At 41.9% G+C, this 19,493-nt stretch overlaps 1 protein-coding gene across 1 annotated transcript in view; it reads right to left on the bottom strand.

Annotated features, from left to right (window-relative positions):
- Window positions 1-579: 579 nt before the first annotated feature.
- The window catches only part of GK5 (glycerol kinase 5), a 40,542-nt gene continuing 21,628 nt past the window's right edge, over window positions 580-19,493 (bottom strand). Inside the window, exons 10-16 of the mRNA XM_075861234.1 lie at window positions 17,622-17,748; window positions 17,404-17,508; window positions 16,861-16,955; window positions 13,800-13,903; window positions 12,665-12,724; window positions 12,449-12,582; window positions 580-3,243 (exon numbers count right to left, since the gene is read on the bottom strand). Coding sequence (XP_075717349.1) covers window positions 3,095-3,243; window positions 12,449-12,582; window positions 12,665-12,724; window positions 13,800-13,903; window positions 16,861-16,955; window positions 17,404-17,508; window positions 17,622-17,748 — 774 coding nt within the window. The 3' untranslated portion in view covers window positions 580-3,094. The remainder of the gene's footprint in view (window positions 3,244-12,448; window positions 12,583-12,664; window positions 12,725-13,799; window positions 13,904-16,860; window positions 16,956-17,403; window positions 17,509-17,621; window positions 17,749-19,493) is intronic.

The following is a 19,493-nucleotide window of genomic DNA, read 5'->3' as shown; positions in this document are numbered from 1 at the left end:
TCAACAAGAGAATGGCTTCACTAGAAGACGATCAAAGAAGATCTAGAGCCCAGACCTGAATCCCATTGAAAATCTGTGGGGTGACCTAATTAGGGCTGTACACAGGAGATGCCCTCGCAATCTGACAGGTTTGGAGCGCTTTTGCAAGGAAGAGTGGGCAACTATTGAAGTCAAGATGTGCCATGCTGATAGACTTCTACCCAAAAAGACTGAATGCTGTCATAAGGGTAATTCAACAAAGTATTAGTTTAAGGGTGTGCATATTTCTGCAACCACACTTTTTTTGTTCTTTATTTTTATTTTTCCACCCAAAAAGATTTCAGTTTTTCAATGGAATTGTACAGATTATGGGTCACATTAAAGGTGGAAAAAAGTTCTGAAATTATTCATCATGTACCGACTTTGTAACATGACAAGCGCCTGGCATTTTAACAGCGTTGTGTAGACTTTTTATATCCACTGTATAAAATTAAAACGCTGAAGAGACCCTCCCATACTAGTCCCAATGGCATCACCTCCCAACTCTTCCGTACTCTCCAACTCTACTGACTAATTCAAAAAGTATTGCTAAAAAAAAGGTTTAAAACATCACATTTGTTCTTTATTACAGATATTTACAACATACATCCAGTTATTTGAGTTAATTTACGGATATAGATCTACAAATCTTAAAAGACACTGAGGTAATTTAACAAAACAATTTATACATATTCCTTATTTCCTACTGTACAAAAATTATTTTGCCTTCATTCCTTTTCTTACAGGTTGATGACACGTCAAAAAGTAAACATGGACAAGTAATGAATTTTCCCTTTAGTGACGCACAATATGATTTAAACCATCCCCTTTCAGTACTCTGTGAGGCCAGGCAGTAAATTAGAAATTAAAAAGGTAACTCCACCCAACTGTGCTGTAAATAAAGGGTCTTAAAGCAGACGCATCAGCTCTGTTATCTGTTTTAGTAATTACTTCTCTATGAAATAACAATGCTAAAGCATCTTTTCTCAGAATTCGGCATTGTCATTCCTCCGTTATTCCTCCTGGAAAAGTATAAATAAGACGGTTTACATCTGCGTTTACATTCAGATCCTAGGTCACAGACTTCCGTCACATTTGATGGGAATAATAGTGTACAATAGATCCAGCAGAGCGCTGGGACTTCAGTTACACTTCCTCACCTATCTGGAAAACAGGGAACCCCGACTGACGAGGTGGCCATAGCATCCAAATGGAGAATGAATAGAGAGGTGGCCTAGCATGGCCTACCATTCACTTCTAAGCAAGTAGGGTCATGCAAGGGCTTCTGAATCTCATTGAAGATCGATTTTAGGTGTTGTGTCCCTTTAATATTATTTAATTGATAGATGTTTTATAATGAACTAATAACAAATCTGTAAGAAAAGATCAATGCAAAACTAGTCAGATAAGCTGGCATCACCTTTATAATGTGGTATCATGGATCTAGATTTCACATTTTATAACCTTTACTTGGTGTTTGGCCGCACCTTGGCATCTACATATGTCCCTACCCTCACAATAAAAGACAATTCCCTAATATTTTAACCCAAATATTTCCATCTGTAGGTACATTTTAGGGCACCATGACATATTTTTTTTTAGCAATTACTTCTCAACTACAATTTTCGTGGAATATTCTCCCGGTTGTTGTGCTTATCTAAGCCTGCCACTCTGCTATTTAGACCGTATACTGTAACCAGCCATGACTTATGGACTGCAGTGGATCTATCTTGACATTACTGTGTAAAAACCAACAACATTTAAAGTGTAACTAAACTTTCAACAAACTTCTGACATGTCATAGTCACATGTCAGAAGCTTTGATCGGTGGGGGTCCAAACACTGAGACCCCCACCTATCGCTAAAATTAAGTGGGAGGAGGGCTCGGGTGAGGGCTGTGCCGCTTCGTTCCTGATCGGCTTTTCTCGGGAAGCCGAGCAGTTGGTGTACGGGCCCATAGACTCTGTTTTGAGTCCGTACATCGCTACATCGGCTTTCTGAGAAAAGCCGGTCAGAAACCTAAGTGGCTCAGCGCTCACCCGAGCGGTTCTGCCGCTTCGTTTTAGCGATCGGTGGGGGTCTCAGTTCTTGAACCCCCATCGATCAAAACTTCTGACATGTCACTATAACATGGCAGAAGTTCGTTGAAAGTTTAGTAACCCGTTAGGCCCTGTTCACACTGAGTTTTTTGACGAGTTTTTTGGGGCAGAAACCACACCAAAAAACTCCTCAAAAACCGCCCGAAAATGCCTCCCATTGATTTCAATGGGAGGCAGACGAGTTTTTTTTCCACGAGTAAAAAAAACTCGTCGTGGTCCATGTGAACACAGCCTTAGAGTTTAGCCAACTACCAACTGGAACAGTTCCACCTATGGGCAGACTGAAAATACCACATTATGAACTCAAAAATGCAGCGATGGTTTTTGCACCTGCAAGACTTTGTCCTCTTAGACTCAAATAACACGTGGCAGATTTTGTTGCAGAAATTCTAGTCATCTGAATAGAACTTGTAGAAATTCCTCAGGAGAGGTGATAAAAGTATGATTGCTGGGACCCCCAGCGAACTGGTTTCTTGACCCCCGTCCTCCTCACTGCGTGATCTCCCAGTGCGGAGAATTTTAAATGGTGAGGGGGTGGCGAATGTGCACTGCCACTCCATTTAAGGTCTGTGGGCAAGACCGAAACAGCAGAGCACTACACTTGGCTGCCTTCGCCAGCACCATAGACATTGAATGGAGTTGCAGTGCACATGCGTGAACGCCGCTTCATTTTCAATAGTGGGGAATACCCCTTTAAGGACAAGACATTCCCAATCACACCAAAGCACGTAAATGACCATACTAACGGCATTGAAAGCTCAGAAAAGTAGCGTTCTACTAATCCAGTTATAAATAAAGCCATATGGACAAAAACATACAAATGCGAAACAAGTGTAAAAATAAAGGGGAGCTCAGATTTCTTTGCTTTTTCAGGTAGGCCGACCCATTGTGTCAGCCACATCCTTCATAATACTATAGTCTCCTTCAAAGGCCACCGCTCAAATCCATCTGGTGTCCTTAGTGTTAAGGGTCATTGCTCAAGTGTCATTATACCAGTTGGAGCATCGCTGTAGTGCCAGTTCCCAACCAGACATGGAGGGCTCATAATCGTTGAGCTTGCGCTGTGGTTCATATAAGACTTCTGGATGTCTAAGCTTCTTTAGTTCCTCTTTGGTGGACCAGACACCTAAATAGAAAAGGGAAAATTAGATAAAATATTGCAAATAAGCAGCCTAATATTGGTGCAATTTATGGAATATACAAGATTATATACTTGATTTACATGTGTAGAAATGAACTAAAAATAAAAGCAGAGGATACACTTAAAGCCCCAATGACGGCAAGTCAGGTTATCTAGTTTTTTTTTATAGGTCATGGCATCAATATTATACCCATTGCTGTCAGCCGCATCATCTGTAATAAGGTGCGATGCAGTGCTAAGAATATGGGCTGGATCTGACAATTCCTCCTACCCTTAGGTTCCATACAAGGTAGCTCTAAATACATACAGTGGGGGAAGATTTTGATGTGGATATAGCCATAACATTAAAACATCCTGCCTAATATTGTGTACTCTGCGGCTACAAAGCCCTGAACGCAGAGAGCTGTGATGCCCTGTGTGTTCTGACACCATTCGATCACGGCCAGCAGTAACTTTTTCAGCAATTTTTGCTACAGTATTTATTTTGGGAGATCGGCCCAGACGGGTTAGTCTTCAATCCCCATGCGCATCAATAGACCTTCGGCCCCATGACACTGTTGTCCGTTAACTGGTTGCCCTTCCCTTGGAGCACTTTTAGTAGGTACTAACCACTGCATATCGGGAACACCCTACAAGACTTGACATTTTGGACATGTTCTGACCCAGACGTCTAACCATCACAATTTGTCCCTTGTCAAAGTCGCTCAGATCCTTACACTTCCCCATTGTTCCCGCTTCCAACACATCAACTTTAAGAACGGACTGTTCACTTGCTGCCTAATAGATCCCACCCCATGACAGGCGCCATTGTAACCAGATCGTCAATGATATTTACTTCACCTGTCAGTGGTTTTAACCCCTTCCCGACATTGCCGTACATGTACGTCATGGAAAGCATTGACTTCCCGCATCTTGCCGTACATGTACGTCAAATGCAGAAGGGGTTACCGTATCAAAAATAAAAGTTTTAAAGTAAAGATGGCTGCTGTTCATAACAGCAGGACATCTGTACACGATGCCCAGGGGGGTGTCGCCTCCCCCCCGCATCGGCGATCGCCGCCATTGGCCGTTCAATTCAGACCGGCCAATTGCGGCTGTTGCCAATCACTGTGCCACAGGGCACAGTGATATGGTGGTGATTGGTGCTGTCTAGGACAGCACCAATGACTACCATGTTCCATGTAAAAAATGGCGGTGATGCCAGCCCCCAGATCGCTATGGTTGGTCGGTCAGCACCGACCGACCAATCGCAGCCATGGCGGGTGTTTGAAACACCCTACACCAGCCCTGCCCACCTCATTCCGGTTAGGAACGGTGAGCAGAGTTGGTGTGACCGTCTGTGAAGCCAACTTACCGAATCTGAGGCCTTCTGTGCTGCGATCCTGCTGTGACGTCTTCATCCGACTGCTTCCTGCAGAAGAGTGAACCGTCATCATCATCAACTGTGCTGCTGCTGATTTTTTTTTTTTTAGCAGCAGCACTTGTTTTTTTTCCTAAACTTCTTATCCCTGTACCCTCCCCCCCCATCCCACCCTCCCCATCTTTCCCTTTTTACGTCCTGCGGCCGCCGAGTGCGGATCAGTGACCGCCATCACTGACCGCCAATTTTTGGCACAGGACTTCCTTTTTTTTTGTATTTTGCACCTCCCTGTGTGCGCCCTGCGGCCACTGAGTGCTGATCAGTGACCGCCATCACTGATCAGCATCCGTGGTAATTTTTTTTATTTTTTGGCCTTTTTTATTACTGCACCTTTTTTTTGCGTGCGCCCTGCGGCTACTGAGTGCTGAGTCTAATAATCAGCCTCAGTGGTAATTTGTTTACGCAGGTTTTTTTTTGGCCTTTTTTTCTTCATTTTATAAAACTGTAAAAAAAAAAGACTAGCATTAGAGTAGCGGACGTTTACTGACGTCCGTTTTGTAAAAAAAGATATATAGCAGAAGTTCTAGCTATATATTTTTTTATACAGTTTGAATAAATTGACTTCTTATAGTTAGCGTCCATTTAGTGACGGACATTTAGTTCGTTCACTAAATTTTTGATAGCGTAGCGACAGTTAGTATAAATTTATAGCGTTATAGTCAGCGTCCGTTTAGTGACGGACATTCAGTTTTTTTTAACTGAAGTTCGTTCACTAAATTTTTGATAGCGTAGCGACAGTTAGTATAAATTTACATCTTATAGTCAGCATCCGTTTAGTGACGGACATTCAGTTTTTTTTTAACTGAAGTTCGTTCACTAAATTTTTGATAGCGTAGCGACAGTTAGTATAAATTTATAGCGTTATAGTCAGCGTCCGTTTAGTGACGGACATTCAGTTTTTTTAACTGAAGTTTGTTCACTAAATTTTTGATAGCGTAGCGACAGTTTTAGTATAAATTGACATCTTATAGTCAGCGTCCATTTAGTGACGGACATTCAGTTTTTTTTTAACTGAAGTTCGTTCACTAAATTTTTGATAGCGTAGCGACAGTTAGTATAAATTTATAGCGTTATAGTCAGCGTCCGTTTAGTGACGAACATTCAGTTTTTTTTAACTGAAGTTTGTTCACTAAATTTTTGATAGCGTAGCGACAGTTTTAGTATAAATTTACATCTTATAGTCAGCGTCCATTTAGTGACATACATTCAGTTTTTTTTAACTGAAATTTGTTCACTAAATTTCTGATAGCGTAGCGACACAGTTGTAGCTCAGTTTTTTTTACAGTTCTATATTGAACGTTCAATAAATTTCTTTCTCCTAAATTTTTCTTATTCTTCTCTTCTTTTTCTTTTTTTTTTCCTATAAATTTCATATTACACGTGTAAAAGCACAACATACAAAACCACCTCTATAAAGAGTATTACACGTGTTGAAGCACTACATACCCCCCTAATAAAAATGGCCCAATCATCTCAAAGGCTCTACTCCGCTGAGGAGGCATACGCCATCCTGGCCTCTGACACTGAATCGGCCAGCGAGGGAGAAGAGGAAATTGCCCCATTCATCTTGACCTCATCATCCTCATCCAGTGATGAGGAACCCCCGCAAAGACGCCCCAGGACATCAGCTGAGGCAACCCCCCAAATGAGCGATACCCTGTGGAACCCACCCCCTGATAATTATGAGCCTCACATTCCAGATTTCACAGGGAGCTCTGGAATTCTATTTGAGACTGTAGGCCTCGCAGAAATTCACTATTTCAATCTGTTTTTCACTGAGGATTTTGTTAATGTAATGGCGGCCCAAACAAATTTATATGCCCAACAATTTTTAGCCCAAAACCCCACGTCATCATTTGCTAGGTGGACCCCCATAGAGGCAGCGGAGATGATGAAATTTTGGGGCCTTGTCCTACATATGGGCCTAGTAAAAAAAACAGAGATTAGGCAATACTGGAGTGCGGACATTTTATACAGCACCCCATTATACCACATGGCAATGACCCGGGCACGATTTGAAATTATTCTGAAATTTTTGCATTATAATGATAATGCACAGTGCCCGCCCCGTGATGACCCCACATACGACCGCCTATTCAAAATCAGGCCAATGATTGATTATTTCTGCACCAAATTTCAGGAAGTGTACACCCCCGAAAAGAACATAGCAATAGACGAGTCCCTTGTACATTTTAAGGGGAGACTAAAATTCCGCCAATACCTGCCAAGCAAGAGGGCGAGGTATGGAATTAAAATGTACAAGCTGTGCGAGAGCAGCTCAGGGTACACCTACAGGTTTCGGGTTTATGAAGGGAAGGACACCAGGATAGAACCTCCAGAATGCCCCCCTGTCCTGGGAGTTAGTGGAAAAATAGTGTGGGACTTGATGCACCCACTGCTGGACCAGGGTTATCACCTTTACGTGGATAACTTCTATACCAGCATCCCACTATTTAAATGCCTCTCCACCAGAAGTACTGTAGCATGCGGCACCGTGCGCAAAAATCAGAGAGGCCTCTCTAAAAATCTGATTGGGCAACCCCTAAGAAAAGGAGAAAGCAGGGCACTACACAGCGATAACTTGTTGCTGGTCAAGTATAAGGACAAGAGGGACGTCCTTATGTTGACCACAATACACGGTAGTGGCATCACCCCTGTCCCTGTCCGAGGTAGCACCACAATGACCCCCAAGCCAGACTGCATCCTCGGCTACAATAAGTACATGGGAGGTGTTGATCTCTCTGATCAAGTACTGAAGCCGTACAGTGCCATGCGTAAAACAAAGACGTGGTACAAAAAGCTGGCCGTGCACGTGGTACAGATGGCATTGTATAACGCTTACGTGCTATACCGATGTGCAGGCCGGACAGGGACATTCCTTCAGTTTCAAGAAGCGGTTATCAAGGCCCTTGTATTTGGGGACCAGGAAGGGGAGAGCCCCAGTACTTCTAGAAGCGATGGTCCACGTATTGTACCAGGGCAACACTTTCCTGGCGAAATCCCCCCCACTGGTAAAAAGGGAAGGAGCCAAAAAAGGTGTAAAGTGTGTTACAACAGAGGGAGAAGACGAGACACAACTTATCATTGTGAAACCTGTCCCGACAAACCTGGCCTGTGCATAAAAGAGTGCTTCAAAGTTTATCACACATCCATGGATTTTAATTGAAACATTTTTTTAAATGCTCACTATACCCCTAGATAATTTACTCAAGGGGTGTAGTTTCCAAAATGGGGTCACTTGTGGGGGGTTTCCACTGTTTTGACCCCTCAGGGGCTTTGCAAATGCGACATGGCCACCGCAAACCATTCCAGTTACATTTGAACTCCAAATGGTGTTCTTTCCCTTCTGAGCCCTGCCGTGTGTCCAAACAGCCGTTTATGACCACATGTGGGGTACTGTTTTACTCAGGATAAACTGCTCTACAAATGTTGTGGTGCTTTTTCTCCTTTAGTCCTTGTGGGAATGAAAAAAAATTTTGCTAAACCTACGTTTTATTGGTTAAAATTTACATTTTCATTTTCACGGCCTACTTCCAATAAATTCTGCAAAAAGCCTGTGGGGTCAAAATGCTCACTATACCCCTAGATAATTTACTCAAGGGGTGTAGTTTCCAAAATGGGGTCACTTGTGGGGGGGTTCTACTGTTTTGACCCCTCAGGGGCTTTGCAAATGCGACATGGCCACCGCAAACCATTCCAGTTACATTTGAACTCCAAATGGTGTTCTTTCCCTTCTGAGCCCTGCCGTGTGTCCAAACAGCCGTTTATGACCACATGTGGGGTACTGTTTTACTCAGGATAAACTGCTCTACAAATGTTGTGGTGCTTTTTCTCCTTTAGTCCTTGTGGGAATGAAAAAAAATTTTGCTAAACCTACGTTTTATTGGTTAAAATTTACATTTTCATTTTCACGGCCTACTTCCAATAAATTCTGCAAAAAGCCTGTGGGGTCAAAATGCTCACTATACCCCTAGATAATTTACTCAAGGGGTGTAGTTTCCAAAATGGGGTCACTTGTGGGGGGGTTCTACTGTTTTGACCCCTCAGGGGCTTTGCAAATGCGACATGGCCACCGCAAACCATTCCAGTTACATTTGAACTCCAAATGGTGTTCTTTCCCTTCTGAGCCCTGCCGTGTGTCCAAACAGCCGTTTATGACCACATGTGGGGTACTGTTTTACTCAGGATAAACTGCTCTACAAATGTTGTGGTGCTTTTTCTCCTTTAGTCCTTGTGGGAATGAAAAAAAATTTTGCTAAACCTACGTTTTATTGGTTAAAATTTACATTTTCATTTTCACGGCCTACTTCCAATAAATTCTGCAAAAAGCCTGTGGGGTCAAAATGCTCACTATACCCCTAGATAATTTACTCAAGGGGTGTAGTTTCCAAAATGGGGTCACTTGTGGGGGGGTTCTACTGTTTTGACCCCTCAGGGGCTTTGCAAATGCGACATGGCCACCGCAAACCATTCCAGTTACATTTGAACTCCAAATGGTGTTCTTTCCCTTCTGAGCCCTGCCGTGTGTCCAAACAGCCGTTTATGACCACATGTGGGGTACTGTTTTACTCAGGATAAACTGCTCTACAAATGTTGTGGTGCTTTTTCTCCTTTAGTCCTTGTGGGAATGAAAAAAAATTTTGCTAAACCTACGTTTTATTGGTTAAAATTTACATTTTCATTTTCACGGCCTACTTCCAATAAATTCTGCAAAAAGCCTGTGGGGTCAAAATGCTCACTATACCCCTAGATAATTTACTCAAGGGGTGTAGTTTCCAAAATGGGGTCACTTGTGGGGGGGTTCCACTGTTTTGACCCCTCAGGGGCTTTGCAAATGCGACATGGCCACCGCAAACCATTCCAGTTACATTTGAACTCCAAATGGTGTTCTTTCCCTTCTGAGCCCTGCCGTGTGTCCAAACAGCCGTTTATGACCACATGTGGGGTACTGTTTTACTCAGGATAAACTGCTCTACAAATGTTGTGGTGCTTTTTCTCCTTTAGTCCTTGTGGGAATGAAAAAAAATTTTGCTAAACCTACGTTTTATTGGTTAAAATTTACATTTTCATTTTCACGGCCTACTTCCAATAAATTCTGCAAAAAGCCTGTGGGGTCAAAATGCTCACTATACCCCTAGATAATTTCCTCAAGGGGTGTAGTTTCCAAAATGGGGTCACTTGTGGGGGGTTTCCACTGTTTTGTGCCCTCAGGGGCTTTGCAAATGCGACATGGCATCCGCAAACCATTCCTGCTAAATTTGAGCTCCAAAAGCCAAATGGGGTTCCTTCCCTTCTAAGCCCTGCCGTGTGTCCAAACAGCAGTCTATGATCAAATGTGGGGTACTCTTTTACTCGGGACAAACTGCTCTACAAATGTTGTGGTGCTTTTTCTCTTTTAGTCCTTGTGGAAATGAAAAAAAATGAGCTAAACCTACGTTTTATTGGGAAAAATGTAGATTTTCATTTTCACATCCTACTTCCAATAATTTCTGCAAAAAATTTGTGGGGTCAAAATGCTCACTATACCCCTAGATAATTTCCTCAAGGGGTGTAGTTTCCAAAATGGGGTCACTTGTGGGGGGTTTCCACTGTTTTGTGCCCTCAGGGGCTTTGCAAATGCGACATGGCATCCGCAAACCATTCCTGCTAAATTTGAGCTCCAAAAGCCAAATGGGGTTCCTTCCCTTCTAAGCCCTGCCGTGTGTCCAAACAGCAGTCTATGATCAAATGTGGGGTACTGTTTTACTCGGGACAAACTGCTCTACAAATGTTGTGGTGCTTTTTCTCTTTTAGTCCTTGTGGAAATGAAAAAAAATGAGCTAAACCTACGTTTTATTGGGAAAAATGTAGATTTTCATTTTCACATCCTACTTCCAATAATTTCTGCAAAAAATTTGTGGGGTCAAAATGCTCACTATACCCCTAGATAATTTCCTCAAGGGGTGTAGTTTCCAAAATGGGGTCACTTGTGGGGGGTTTCCACTGTTTTGTGCCCTCAGGGGCTTTGCAAATGCGACATGGCATCCGCAAACCATTCCTGCTAAATTTGAGCTCCAAAAGCCAAATGGGGTTCCTTCACTTCTAAGCCCTGCCGTGTGTCCAAACAGCAGTCTATGATCAAATGTGGGGTACTGTTTTACTCGGGACAAACTGCTCTACAAATGTTGTGGTGCTTTTTCTCTTTTAGACCTTGTGAAAATGAAAAAAAATTAGCTAAACCTACGTTTTATTGGGAAAAATGTAGATTTTCATTTTTCACATCCTACTTCCAATAATTTCTGCAAAAAATCTGTGGGGTCAAAATGCTCACTATACCCCTAGATAATTTCCTCAAGGGGTGTAGTTTCCAAAATGGGGTCACTTGTGGGGGGTTTCCACTGTTTTGTGCCCTCAGGGGCTTTGCAAATGTGACATGGCCTCCGCAAACCATTCCTGCTAAATTTGAGCTCCAAAAGCCAAATGGGGTTCCTTCCCTTCTAAGCCCTGCCATGTGTCCAAACAGCAGTCTATGATCAAATGTGGGGTACTGTTTTACTCGGGACAAACTGCTCTACAAATGTTGTGGTGCTTTTTCTCTTTTAGTCCTTGTGGAAATGAAAAAAAAATGAGCTAAACCTACGTTTTATTGTGAAAAATGTAGATTTTCATTTTCACATCCTACTTCCAATAATTTCTGCAAAAAACCTGTGGGGTCAAAATGCTCACTATACCCCTAGATAATTTCCTCAAGGGGTGTAGTTTCCAAAATGGGGTCACTTGTGGGCGGTTTCCACTGTTTTGGCACCGCAAGAGTCCTTCAAACCGGATATGGTGCCTAAAATATATTGTAATAAAAACAAGGCCCCAAAATCCTCAAGGTGCTCCTTTGCTTCGGAGGCCTGTGTTTCAGTCCATAAGCACGCTAGGGCGACATGTGGGATATTTCTAAAAACTGCAGAATCTGGGCAATAAATATTGAGTTGCATTTTTCTGGTGAAACTTTCTGTGTTACACAAAAAATGGATTCAAAATGAATTTCTGCAAAAAAAAACGAAATTTATAAATTTCCCCTCTATATTGCTTTCATTCCTGTGAAACGTCTAAAGGGTTAAAACACTTTCTGAATGCTGTTTTGAATACTTTGAGGGGTGCAGTTTTTAAAATGGGGTGACTTTTTGGGGGTTTCTAATATATAAGGCCCTCAAAGCCACTTCAGAACTGAACTGGCCCCTGTAAAAATAGCCTTTTGAAATTTTCTTGAAAATGTGAGAAATTGCTGCTAAAGTTCTAAGCCTTGTAACGTCCTAGAAAAATAAAAGGATGTTCAAAAAACGATGCCAAACTAAAGTAGACACATGGGGGATGTTAATTAGCAACAATTTTGTGTGTTATAACTGCCTGTCTTACAAGCAGATACATTTAAATTGATAAAAATGCTATTTTTTGCAATTTTTCACTATATTTTGGTGTTTTTCACAATTAAATACTGAATGTATCGGGCAAATTTTGCCAGTAACATAAAGTCCAATGTGTCACGAGAAAACAATCTCAGAATCGCTTGGATAGGTACAAGCATTCCGACGTTATTACCACATAAAGTGAAACATGTCAGATTTGAAAAATGAGGCTTGGTCAGGAAGGTCAAAAGTGGCTAAAGAGGGAAGGGGTTAATGTTATGGCTGAGCGGTGTAGGCGATTCGGGGCTTTTAAGCCTTTGTGACAACTGCTTTTCATGGCATTTTACCTTGTTTTTTTTTTTGGCCTTGTATGTCCCTATACACATTGACTTACCTACAGCTAAGCCAGCTAGAAAAGCAGCTCCCAGGGAGGACATGTCTGTATTCTTTGGTTTATCAATGGTTTGGCCAAATAAATCTGCGGTCATCTGCATCACAAAGCTGTTGTTACTGACTCCTCCATCAGCCCTGCAATGTTCAGAGCACAACATCCCATCACAACGAGAGAAACAAGGATCGGAATGTATTCTTCCACTGGTTAAATACCTACCTTATTTTGGAGATTTTAATAGAGGTCTCTCTCTGCATGGTGTCATAGAGCTGCCTATTCCTTGTTAAAAAATATATAAAGAAAAAAACCTGAAATCACATGTGATAACAAAATCAACAGATAATCTATCGAATTTATACTAAGATAACACAACGTATTCAATTTTAAAAGGTGGACACAGATCAAAACGTGAAAGATTTGACCATCGAAAATGTACTTTCCCCAAATTGCAATAGTAAGAAGAAAAAAAACAAAAAAAAAAAACACACATTATCACCAACAAAATGTTTTCTTTTTTAATACGGTCGAAGATTGTGCCATTTATGTTCGTGCTCCATAACAGCGAAACAAAAACTAATGGCGTAATAATTCGTTGTAACAAATTTTATTAACCAACACTTATGTTATATAGACGATTTGTTGCACCTAATGTAATTCGTGGTATATAAAATGTACTATACGTAAACTAACGGTGAGTATATTGGAGCCCCTGTCAGTTGCTTTGAACCCGGATGTCAAAGGGGTTCTCCAGGAAAAAAAAAAAACATTATTGGCCTCAGGTAAGGTAATCGATGTTTGATTGGTAGGGGTCTGACCTCCGGGAACACCACCAATCATAATAAAAGAGGTCATGGAGTTCCTGCGAGATTCGCATCACCATTATTTACACAGGCACAGCGGCTTGTCGGTACGAGTGCCCGTGCCTGGTACAAAAGCTCAGTCCTATTCAAGTGAATGGGACAAACTTCAGTACTAGGCACAGCTGCCCATATGGAAGAGCTGCTCAGCCTGTGTAAACAAAGGGGACAAAACACTAGTAAGAACATAGTGGCCCCTACTTTATGATGATCGGCAGGGGTCCTAGAGGTCAGACCCCCACCAATCAAACATTGATGGCTTATCCTAAGGAGTCCTGGAGTCCCCCTTTAATCAGAATACAATTGTAGTCCTAAAAACTCATATATGTTCAAAGCTTTAATGGCGACCGGCTGCCTATCTTGGCTACATTTAGTAGATCACTTTCCAATGTCCAGTCTATCATCAAAAATATCTGCTACTCTGCTTGGTTGTATGGTTTAATGTACTTCGTATATATGAAGTATTTTATTTATTTTTTTAAGCAATGTGTCTTTACCTATACGCCACCGACTCCAGTATAGCACGTACAAGGTGGCACTTGGTGGTGGAAGGCTTTAGTCCCATGAAGGAGGCACATGCATAGGGATCATTCACTGGAGCCTAAAGACAAAGAAATTATTTATCTAAATGAAAAGGCTCCCTGCCACTGCCTTCCAAAATATAGTAATAGAGAAACACTTACATACATGTACCGGCAGCGGGGAGGGAGAAAAACAGACACATTACAAGCAGACAACACAAACTCTGTATGCATCATCTCCGTCTCCTAGAGATGTATATGCATAGAATACAAATGCCCATGCACAATGTACACAGAGAGTGCAATGTATAACATCAGGCAGAAAATGCTTGTGACCAGGGTTCGATCTGAACCTCAAGACATTGTATACCACCTCATGGAGGCTATAAAGCTATATACAGGAAAGCCTGATCTCAAGACTTTAGCCGAACTATAAAAAAAATGTAGACACTATAATTATATCAATTAACCACCTTAAATTGAATGAGTGAATGTCCATCCTTAAATAAGATTTTCTTTTTGGGTTTGGTTCAAAATTCTGTGTTGATTAATTTCTTAATATATCTTTATAGTTGGTGGAGCTCTATTTTTCTGATGCAGAGCTCCAAATCCCTTGCATAGACATAGATTTAAAGAGTAAAGGGTAAGGCCACACGATGCGGTCACGGTGCGTTTATGTTGCGTTTTTAAACTGCAGCAAGTCATTTTTCAATAGAAGTCAATGGAGAAATGTTTGTTATGGACAGACGGCTATTATATTACAATGTGTTTTTGCATCTTCATATTGTCTGACCGCATGCGGTTAATGACCGCGCTGCCAATGTTGTTGCTGAACTGCTTGCGTTTTTGCTAACAGTTCTGCAATGCCGTGTAATGAGCTATATACAGGAAGCACCTAACAAACGTCAACACGGGTGAAAACTATGCCCATCAATTATTTCCTTTAAAAACACAACAGAACTGCAGCATTACAGAGACAAAAAACGTATGCAGTTGACCGCATGCGGTTATCAAACGCAACAAAACCGCGTCAACGACGCACCGTGTGGCCCTAACTCATTTCAGGTGAATTTTCAGAATAAGCTGTCGTATGTGTGTACCTGAGGAATAACCCCATTTCTCAAGAGTTGTATATGACATTTTAAGCAGTTTTCCCCTTTTTGCAGGATATATATCGAATTGTCCTTTTTCCCTGAGCGCAGCTCCAGAGGAGGGGGGGGGGGGGGAGAGACTAGCTTCTCTGTGCTGTGTATAAGATACATCATAGCAAATGGGACACCTTGCTCCCCCTCTCTCACACGCTCAAACAAGCAGCAACATGGAGGAGATTATACGGCAGTAATGAACAGTGAAGCTTGTAAATCCAGTACTGGGGTGAAACAGTAAAACACTTACAAGAAGCTGCAGCAGTGTCTCTCTATCTGCAGCTGCTCCCTCCTCCCCTCTTCATAGACATCTATGGACAGCAGCTGTGACCTGATAATCCATCTTCATCTCTGCCTCACTAAAGTCTCATTTTACCAGTGAATTGAGAATGAGTCAGTGTATGAGGCAGGAGGGAAGAGGTCGCTGAAGAGTGGAGAAAGAAGTTTTCTTCTCTAATAAGAGATTACAAAAAGTTTCTAATGTAGCCTTGTACGATTGATTCATGAAAAAAAAAATTAAAACAATGGTTACTCTTTAACAGGAGCTCTCTTTTTTTTGTGCATTGCTGTAAATGTCTTGCATAGATATAGATCTAAAAGGTAACATGCTGGATCCCACTAGAGGGAGCACTCCATAATAAAACAGCATGGAGCAAGCTCCCTCTAGTGGCGGCTCAGCGGTCATGTGTTGCATTTCTGGAACAAACTCTCAGGCCTGAGTGCCATGATGACAGGAATACGACACATCACCACTGAGCCCTCTGAATGACTACAGCGGTCATATGCTGCCCGCATGTAAACGAACACTGGGCGGACAGCCGGAGACTCAGCGCTGGATCGCCGGGGAAAGAATAGTTGAGTGCGGATTGGTTTTTTTTCTTACAGGAAATTTGTAAAAAATGTTAACAACCCAAATAACACTTAAATTTATATCTATGCAAGACATTTGGAGCTTTGTATAAGAAAAACAAAACAAGACCCTTCAACCCCCAAAAAGGATATATTAAGAAACTAATCTGAACAGTATTTTGGACCTAAAAATGACACACAGTGAAGTATCGCATCATTCTGAAATTGGTCTACAATGCATATAAAATACAAATAAATTTTAAAAGAAATGAAAATAAGAAATGAATAATGGATAAACAAGCAGCTGAAAACCGTATTTATATACTAATAAATATCATAAACTAACAGAGCACCCGCAGTCCTCACACTTGGTACGATGATCACCGTTTTTATACACCGCTGCCTATGGACAAAGCGCATAGCCATAGGGATCATTGTACTCGCCCAATGTATAAGGACATGAGCACAAACACAGTCCGCCGCAGCGACTGAACTTTAACAGCGTGCATATTATGGAATGTGAGCCCTAAATATTCTCTGCCAGTTTGGCAATATTTATTAAGACATATAAAACTCCTTTTATGATAACACAATGAACATTGTAGAAATCTAGGGATTAGGCCTCATGCCCACTGCAGTCTTTTCCTTCAGGGTGCGATCCGTTTTTGTCATTGATAGCACCCTGAACCCATTCATTTCAATCGGGCCATGCACACTTCTGTTGTTTTAATGGAACCGTGCGGCCGTTCTGTCAAAAGTAGGGCAGGTCTTACTGCTGCCCGTTTTTGATGGAACAGTCTCGGCCTTTGCATTGATTTTGGTCCGTGAAACAACGGGCTGCACACTGAAGCCATCCGTGTGCAGCCCGAGTGCGACGGGACCGTCATTAAGGGCCGTACGACGCCCGACGGAAGTGTGCATGAGGCCGTAGACCCTAATGATGGCAGAGCAGTTCGCCTTAATAGGATGACCACTGATATTTTTATATTCCAGACTGTAAAAGGCTGTGATCTTGTGGCAGTCCGGTCATTGACTGAACTTACCTGCAGGCCTGTAAAGGACGGCACAAAGTAAATCCCCTCACAGTCTGGAACATTTCTGGCCATCAACTCCGTGTCAGCAAAATCTGTAAAAAGATCTTAGGAATGGAAAATGTTATTCATCTAGCATAAATGTATCAAATTTCCATAATTTTTATGACAAAATTATTCAGAAATAATTCCTCGATTTTTTTTAATGTATCTAACACTATCTATAGCTTGTGAAAATTATTTTATACTCTCGTGCAGGGTATTTTTTTTTTTTAAATGTGGCGCGGAAACCGGCTTGTTGTTGTGGGTCAGGCTTTTCTAACTTGCATCTGTCCACTCATTGTAAAAGTACAATTATATGCAAACAATTAAAATAAATGGCCACCCACGTAATGCACAGAGGTGCTTGGTCTGCCAGAGGGGATCTGCGTTGTGGCTTCAAAAGGGGGTTTCTAAGCATATGGACACGGGTGGTCTTTATGAAACAGCCCCTTTAAATATTACCTATAAATAACTTTGGTCCATTACCATTGTGAAGACTTACTTAGCACTTACTCAGCTCTTGTGCCCACTTGATAGCGGTCCCTGTATCGGAGGCATTACCCTCTGCTAAACACACCAGCTCATTGCCAATCTTCCAGCCAACAAGTGGGTATAGGCCTTGAAGAAAAATATACAAATGATCATCCTTGTGTGTATATACAGTTACTGCATTTGTTACAATAGGTTGTAGAACTTGTCAGATACGCCAAGCAGCGATGTAGCGCCCGTACCTGCTATAGAAGTGTGCAGATTATTCCCTGTATTAATGGTCATAAATGATCCAGTTCCCATTGTCAATTTAACATCCCCCACATCAAAACAACACTGGCCAAACATAGCAGCCTGTTGGTCTGCGACCTGTGAAAAGGAATAAATTAGTAATAAATCAAGTTTACGGTAGAGTGCTGCGCCCAGGACCCCACTTAGTGGTTTTTTTGGGTACAAAGAAATCAATTCCGAGAAGTTGAGAAAAAATACATAGTGTTAAATGCAAAAAAACTCTGCTGTCACTGTTGGGAGCGCACTGCATATAAATCTATTATAGACTTTAATGGGACTGTATACATCCCTTAGCGGGGATCTTCATCTAGCGGTGGCCTCAGACAGGCAGCATTTTATCCTATTACTGTATGGCTGTGTGAAGGGAAGCAGGGGATTTGGAGCTCTGTATCTGAGAACCAGATCTCCAAAGCCTTATACAGAATTCTGGCCCTATTTAGATGAAATAAAATGGAATTATAGGTACAGTACACCTTCCTGTCATAGACTCGCATCATGAATTAGTTGTTAATTCCAACTCAGACATTTATGACAATCACAGGATATGCCATAAATATCTGATGGAAGTGGGTCCCACCTCTGGGACCGGCACTTATATGAAGAACAGGGGTCCCTAAACCCCAGTCCTGCCTGACGCCAGCAACTGTACCCAGGAGAAGAACAAATGGAAGGGTCAGCTCTCCATTCTCTCAGATGACCCCTATTCTGGAGATAGAGGAGGGTCCCATCTCTTTGACCCGGACCGATCAGACATTTAGGCTGGATTCACACGAGCATGTTCGGTCCGTAAAGGACGGAACGTATTTCGGCCGCAAGTCCCGGACCGAGCACACTGCAGGGGGCCGGGCTCCTAGCATCATAGTTATGTACGACGCTAAGAGTCCCTGCCTCTCCATGGAACTACTGTCCCGTACTGAAAACATGATTACAGTACGGGACAGTTGTCCGGCAGAGAGGCAGGGACTCCTAGCGTCGTACATAACTATGATACTAGGAGCCCGGCTCCCTGCACTGTGTTCGGTCCGGGACTTGCCGCCAAAATACGTTCTGTCCTTTACGGACCGAACATGCTCATGTGAATCCAGCCTTATGGTCGAAGCATTTTGATCTGCCATAAATATCTGAGTTGGGAATACCTCTTTTACTTTCCTAAATAATATAATAACCACATAATAATATAACATAATACAGTAAGTGTAAACCGCTAAGCACCAAACGTCACGGGATATTAGATAATCACAATGTACAGTGTATGTCAATATTAACCACTTCATCACCTTAGACTATCAGAGATATTGGGTATTAACTCTGCCAAAAACAGGACCGGAATACGACCACTACCTCCTAACTACCCTAAGAACAAAATGTATCATTTAATTAATGTAATTTATGTAAAACCACAGCCGATTTACAGAAAAACTGCACGCAAATACATATGGTTTTTGTCTTGGTTTTACTGTAATTGCATTTTTTTACCGCATTCAGTCAAACCATGGCACAAACCAAGCGTATTAACATGCGGTTTAAGCCCCAACTTTTCTGTGGTACTTGAACGGTGCTATTCTCTGCCTGCGCCACTCCGCAGTGCAAGAATACACAGGACTTTGGGTCACCAGTAGGGATGTCACGATACCAGAATTTGGACTTCGATACCGATACTTCGTGTAGTATTGCGATTTCGATACCAATTCGATACTTTGCCAAGACTAATAAAAAAAAAAAAAAAAGTTCTTCCATTTACTGTTGTGAAGGCACTAGGTGCGATGAATTTTGAATGTGCCTCACAATAATAGTAATTAACCCCATCATATTTCTCAGTCATA

Source organism: Rhinoderma darwinii, chromosome 4 (genome assembly GCF_050947455.1).
Source record: "Rhinoderma darwinii isolate aRhiDar2 chromosome 4, aRhiDar2.hap1, whole genome shotgun sequence".
In the NCBI taxonomy this organism is placed as follows: Eukaryota; Metazoa; Chordata; class Amphibia; order Anura; family Rhinodermatidae; genus Rhinoderma; species Rhinoderma darwinii.
This window is presented reverse-complemented; position numbering and strand designations above follow the sequence as displayed.